Source organism: Mus musculus, chromosome 18, assembly GCF_000001635.26.
Source record: "Mus musculus strain C57BL/6J chromosome 18, GRCm38.p6 C57BL/6J".
Classification (NCBI taxonomy): Eukaryota; Metazoa; Chordata; class Mammalia; order Rodentia; family Muridae; genus Mus; species Mus musculus.
The window spans coordinates 36,724,652-36,730,939 of NC_000084.6; the positions used below are offsets into that span (position 1 = coordinate 36,724,652).

General features: G+C 47.1%; 1 protein-coding gene across 1 annotated transcript; it reads right to left on the reverse strand.

The window, feature by feature from the left end:
* Window positions 1-412: 412 nt before the first annotated feature.
* Window positions 413-2,164, reverse strand: Cd14 (CD14 antigen). Its single transcript, NM_009841.4, has 2 exons — window positions 1,838-2,164; window positions 413-1,746 (listed from the first exon to the last, which is right to left on the reverse strand). Exons 1-2 carry the CDS (start codon window positions 1,838-1,840, stop codon window positions 649-651), a joined length of 1,101 nt encoding a protein of 366 aa, NP_033971.1. The 5' UTR covers window positions 1,841-2,164; the 3' UTR covers window positions 413-648.
* Between the last annotated feature and the right edge of the window lie 4,124 nt (window positions 2,165-6,288).

A 6,288-nucleotide genomic window follows, 5' to 3' on the forward strand; every position in this document is an offset into this window, starting at 1 on the left:
ACCCCAATGGCCAGTAATCTGCTCTGAAAGCCCTCGCTACACATTCATCGTCCCCCTCGGCTCGAGCTTGGGAACACGTCTCTGCAGTTCTTTTCTTGAGGAGAGAGGAGTTCTAGGGAGATGGAGATAGTTTAAGAATGAATTCCTCATTTAGCACTGAGCCTGACCTATGGCAGATACTTAGTAAAGATCTTAGTAAAGAGTGAGTGGCCTGGACTCGTGGTTCAGGATGACTTCAACTGGGCATGGAGGCACATCCCTTTAACCAGAGCATTTGGAGGTAGAGGCAGGCCGATCTTGATCTTTATGAGTTTGAGGCCAGCCAAGGATACATAGCCAGACTGTCTCAAAAACAAAACAAAACAAACAAAACCACAACAAAACCCAAACAAAAACAAAACCAACAAACACATTGTTATTTTAAAAAATATTTATTTGTGAGCACAGATGGACAACTTTCAGGAGTGAGTTTTCCCCTTCCGTGTGGATCCTGAGGGTTAAAATCAGGGGTCAAGTTTGCTGGCTTTTACCCACTGAACCATCTTGACTGCCTTTCTTTCCTTACATCGTGGATTAAGATTTTAATAAATTTAAAGCAGAGGATTCGTTGACGAGGACCCTCAGAAACCAGGAGGATGCAAATGTTCCTTAAACAAAGAGGCGATCTCCTAGGAGCAAAGCCAGAGTTCCTGACAAGGCCACTGCTTGGGATGATGGAGCTCCGGCGGTGACTACGCCAGAGTTAAACTTCTCCGAGTGGGATTCAGAGTCCAAAAAGGGATTTCCTTTAAGTGACAGGTTCCCCACTTGGGGCAGCTCATCTGGGCTAGGGTTCCTATCCAGCCTGTTGTAACTGAGATCCAGCACGCTGAGCTTGGCTGGCAGCCCTTTAGGTACCTGCTTCAGCCCAGTGAAAGACAGATTGAGCGAGTTTAGCTGACTGGGCCAGTCACAACTCGGAGCGCCTGCAGCATCCCGCAGTGAATTGTGACTAAGGTCTAGTCCTTGCAGCTGTACCCTTGCTGCGGCCAGCGCAGAGCACACGCCGCTGGGCGTCTCCATCCCCGCGTTACGCAGCGCTAAAACTTGGAGGGTCGGGAACTTGAGGGGACAGAGGGCTGAGATCAGTCCTCTCTCGCCCAATTCAGGATTGTCAGACAGGTCTAAGGTGGAGAGGGCAGGGAAGACGCGGACCTGTTCGCAGGAAAAGTTGAGCGAGTGTGCTTGGGCAATACTCAGTACCTTGAGTCCAGGCTTTAGCCACTGCTGCAGTTCTGCGAGCCAGGCATCCCTTGTTGCCCACGACACGTTGCGGAGGTTCAAGATGTTGAGATCGGGTCCGGTGGCTTCCAGAAGCGGTGGCGGCGCGGTGCCGGTTACCTCGAGATTTTCAAGAGTCAGTTCCTGGAGGCCGGAAATCCCGAGCACACGCAGGGCTCCGAATAGAATCCGACTAGGAATCCGCGCGGCCCGCACCGTAAGCCGCTTTAAGGACAGAGACTTGATAATATCAGTGAACTGCCCCAGATCTGCTTCCGTGTCCACACGCTTTAGAAGGTATTCCAGGCTGCGGCCGCCGCCGTACAATTCCACATCTGCCGCCCCCAAACAATTGAAAGCGCTGGACCAATCTGGCTTCGGATCTGAGAAGTTGCAGGAACAACTTTCCTCGTCTAGCTCGCAGGGCTCTGGTGGGGCGGGAGAGGCGTGCACCAGAAGCAACAGCAACAAGCCAAGCACACGCTCCTGAGGAGAAAGTAGGGGTCAGGGAGACTCCTGCCAGACCCTGAGATTCCTCAGGTTGGCTCCAGTTCCACCCCAAGACTGTCTGACTCACCATGGTCGGTAGATTCTGAAAGTTTGAGCAGCCCAGATAGGCTCCGAGAAAGGCTTCAGTTTCTTTCCTTTACAGCGGTGGTGTTCTCTGGCTTCCAGGTTCCACGGGCTTGTTCGACCAATTTGGCAGCCCCTGTAAATTTATGTAATCCTGGGGTGTCACCCTGTCCCTTCCTCTGTGAATTCTAATTGCGTCTCCACTTCTCTTCCTCCTAACAGCCCTACTCACTTCTAGTAAATATTGCAACGAAGTGTTTTTTAGGAAGGGACGAAAAACAGGAAGAATTCAGAGTGGCATTAGGGCATTCTGTGCCAGGAGGATGACCTATGCGCCCCGGACTTGTCTGGTGCGTACAGGAAAAGGGTGAATCACACCTAGTGCCTTAGATCATTATTCTGTTGCTCAGTCCCATTGATTCACCTCCATTTTCCCCTAGTCTTAGTTGCTAGCAATTTCCCACCGTTCAAATCCAGCTCTTGATTTTCTTTGAATGTAATTGGACATTTGTGGAAAGATTGTGAACTTATCTATAGATTCCAGGCAGAGAATAAAGCTCAAAGTTGAGAGTTAATATGAAAAATAATTCTCCCTTCTTCCCGTCTTATTCAGTTCTTTATTAATTCATTCTTCTCCCACTCTCTACCTCTCCATTCTCCCCATGATATCTCAGTCTAGTAACCCAATCTAGCCTAGCCTGAAACGCATGATTTTCCTCCTGCCTCTGCCTCCCAAATGCTAGGATTATAGGTGTGAGCCACCATGCCCAGCTTTTTCAATACTTTTCTATAAAAAGCTTGTTAGGCTAATAGGAAATGACTTTAATTCTAGCAATTAAGAGACAGAGGCAGGCCAGCTTGAGTTCAGGGCCAGCCTGGCCTGCAAAAAGAGTTCCAGGACAACTAGGACTAAATAGAGACCTTGTTTAAATAACAAAACAAAGCAAAATGTGGTATTTGATAGTGGTACATTGGCCAAATCACATTACACAGTGTTCCTAAAATTGGGAAGCAAGGTTTGCCGTCAGCATTGTCTTCATCATTGTCATCGTCGTCGTCGTCATCGTCATCATTGTTGTTGTCATCGTCACGCTTTAGATGGTTTCACTATATAGCCCTGGATATTCTGGAACTCACTATGTAGACCAAGCTAGCCTAGAATTCACAAAAATTTATCTGCCTCCACCTTCTGGGATTTAAAGCATATCTCACTATGCCCAACTACAGCAAGGTGTTTCTAAAGCAGTTTTTGACCTATTTGGCAGTCCCTGTAAGTTTATATAATCCTGGGATGTCACCCTGCCCCTTCCTCTGTGAACTCTAATTGCTTCTCCATTTCTCTTCCTCCTAACAGCCCTACTCACTTCTGTAAATATTGCAATATTTTACAGGGAGGGATGGACACTCTAACAGACACTCTAGATATCCTCACTTTTTTCTTGTCTTGATCAAGAAATTCAGAGTGCCTTTGACAGTCTGTCTTTGTTAGATGCCATTATTTTTTTCTGAACCCAAGCAGGAGTTCTGGGCATTAACAAAGGTATTTAGGTTGTTAAAACACTGAAGAAAATCAACTCCAGACTGTAAATTTCCAACCCTCATACCAACTTTCTGTGACATAGACATACTTAGGAGGAACCTCTTTCCCTTACAATCCACCTTGAGGATGCTGCAACCCTTCTTGGTAGGTAAGTACTTTAATAAATGACTTAGATGGATGATCTTACCATCTGCTGCTTCTTTCTTTGGAAGCCCACTGACCCCATCTCTAAAGGGTTGGAGGTGCCCTGCTATGAGAACTCCCTTGCATCTGCCTTTAGGGATAATTCCAGCTTCCAATTTGGCCCGAAAAAAGCATTTTCCATCTGCACTTTGCTTTCTCATTTTCTCCTAGAGCTGGACTATGTTGAATGAGGATTAACTAGTACATCACTCCTTTGATAGAGGAAAATCAGTGTCCCATAGGTGGAAGACTGTAACCATACAATTATAACAGCCCCCACAGGTTTGCATGCCTAGACTTCTGAGGAGAGAGAATCCTACTTGGAATGGTGTGTGTGTGTGTGTGTGTGTGTGTGTGTGTGTGTGTGTTACATGCTCTTATGCAGATCAGAAGGTGACACTACTGTCTCCATCTATCACTTTTATCCTTATTCATTTGCTTTATTTTTTATTTATTCTCTCATATATTACATCTGACCAAAGTTTCCCCTCCCTCTCTCCTCCCAATTCCTCCCCCTCACTGCCCACCCACACTTTTTTTTTTTTTAAGACAAGATCTTTGAGAGATCTGTCTGCCTCTGCCTCCTGGATCCTGGGATTACAGGCATGTGCCACCTTGTCTGATGAAGATGTTTTATTTCCACAGAAGTGTTAATTGATGAATAGCTGCATGTCTGCACTCAATCCAAACAAGGAAACCTCAGAGCATACCGCCTATTGTATATCCTGTTGGACATTCCCTATATTCCCTGAATCATGCCTCAAATCCAGGCCAGGTCACTGTGACTTCTGTGATAAGTTTCACTAAGCATAGCTGACTATACACACTATACAATAAGATCTGAGGCTGTGAGACTTGGGCAAGTTTCTCGACCTCCGATATCTGGGTTCCTATCTATGTGTGTGTATGTGTGTGTGTGTGTGTGTGTGTGTGTGTGTGTGTGTATGGTATGCACACATGTGTACTTGTGGAGGACAGAGGTTGGTGTCCAATGACTTCTTCTATTGCTCTCACTCTTATTTGTCCAAAACAAGCTCTCTTACTGAGCCTGGAACTCATCACTTCGGCTATATCAGCTAGCCCTGAGATTCCCTTCATTCTGCCTTGTTCAAGAGTTGGGGTTAAAGCCAGGTGTTAGTGGCACATGCCTTTAATCCCAGCACTCCGGAGGCAGAGGCAGGCGGATTTCTGAGTTCAAGGCCAGCCTGGTCTACAGAGTGAGTTCCAGGATAGCTAGGGCTACACAGAGAAACCCTGTCTGAAAAAACCAAAAAAAAAAAAAAAAAAAAAAAAAAAAAGAGTTGGGGTTGCCAGGCAGAGGTGGTTCATGCCTTTAATCCCAGCACTTGGGAGGCAGAGGCAGGGGAATCTCTGAGTTTGAGGCAAGCCTGGTCTACAGAGTGAGTTCCAGGACAGCCAAGGCTACACAGAGAAACCCTGCCTCAAAAAACCAACAGAAAAAGAGAGAGAGAGAGAGAGAGAGAGAGAGAGAGAGAGAGAGAGAGAGAGAGAAGGAGAGAGAGAGAAAGAGAGAGAGGCTATTCTGGGGTCAGCAAGTGGTCAAGTGCTTGCCATAAAAGCCTAACATGGGAGTTCAAGCACTAGAACCCATAAAGATGTAAGAAGTAAACCAATGAACCAGCTCCATGACTTTCATCCACTGATGTGCGGTGGCATGTACATGCTTCCTTCCCTCAATTCGGGGGAGGAGAAGGAAGAGGAGGAAACAGAGGAAAAGGAAGAGTAAGAGGAGGAGGAGCAGCCTCTGCTGCAAGCTTGTTGGGAGAGGAAGGGTTCAGACACTAGCTCCATCACCACAGGATGATGGCACGTAACAGGTGATCAGTAGATGACTGTCCGGGGTCTGGAAGTATATTGGGCTTTGAGACACGGTACAAGGTGTTAAATATCTGTAGATATTTAACTGGCTGTTTTGTGGTAGAGACTGCAGACTTCATTGGCTGACTCCAAGAGGACAGAACTAAATTCAGAGGAAGGAAGTTGATGTGAAGAACAGTTTGTGGAGAGATGCCTATAGCAAAAAGCATTTGCTCTCAACCCGGTAGGCAGGTTCACTGCACCTAGATGTTAGTTCAAAACCACCTGGAACTCCAGGCCTTTGGGACCGTGAAAGGCAGCCTGTTTTTTGGTTGAGCTAGGTTTAAACCCAGGAGCCCAGCAGGTAACTCTGCAAGGGATGGAAGGCATTTGCCACGCTCCTAGACACCAGGCTCCTGACAGGAGGCCTCAGCTCTCCATAATTCTGTGGCTGTCAGTCATGTAGGGCAACGCCCCAAGCCTCTCCACAGGTAGAGGATGTGACCTCGGATCACGGATCAAGTAGCCTCAAGACAGATCTCCATTTAAATGAGGCACCTAAATGTCTGAAGGGCTTAGCCAATTAAGCTTCCCTTCCCAGACACTCCTCCCTGCAAAAGGTATTTAACCTCAGGCCAGCTCTGAGAAAGTGGGGTACAGTTTCACTCATCACCACTCTCCACCATGACAATAAATGCTTTAAAACCATAGACTGCTTCTTCTCATCAGACCTGCTGTGGGGAACAATGGAGCAGGTCTTCCTCTAAAGAGCCGAAAATCTAATCTCCTGCAGGAGGCCTCTCTGCATTCTCAGCCAGAGGCTCCACCAAGCCAAGCTGCCTGCCCTCCAGAGCAAACCAAGGACTCCTCCCTGTGGAGCCAGCCAAAGCTCTCTTCTTCCCCTCTTTTCCCTT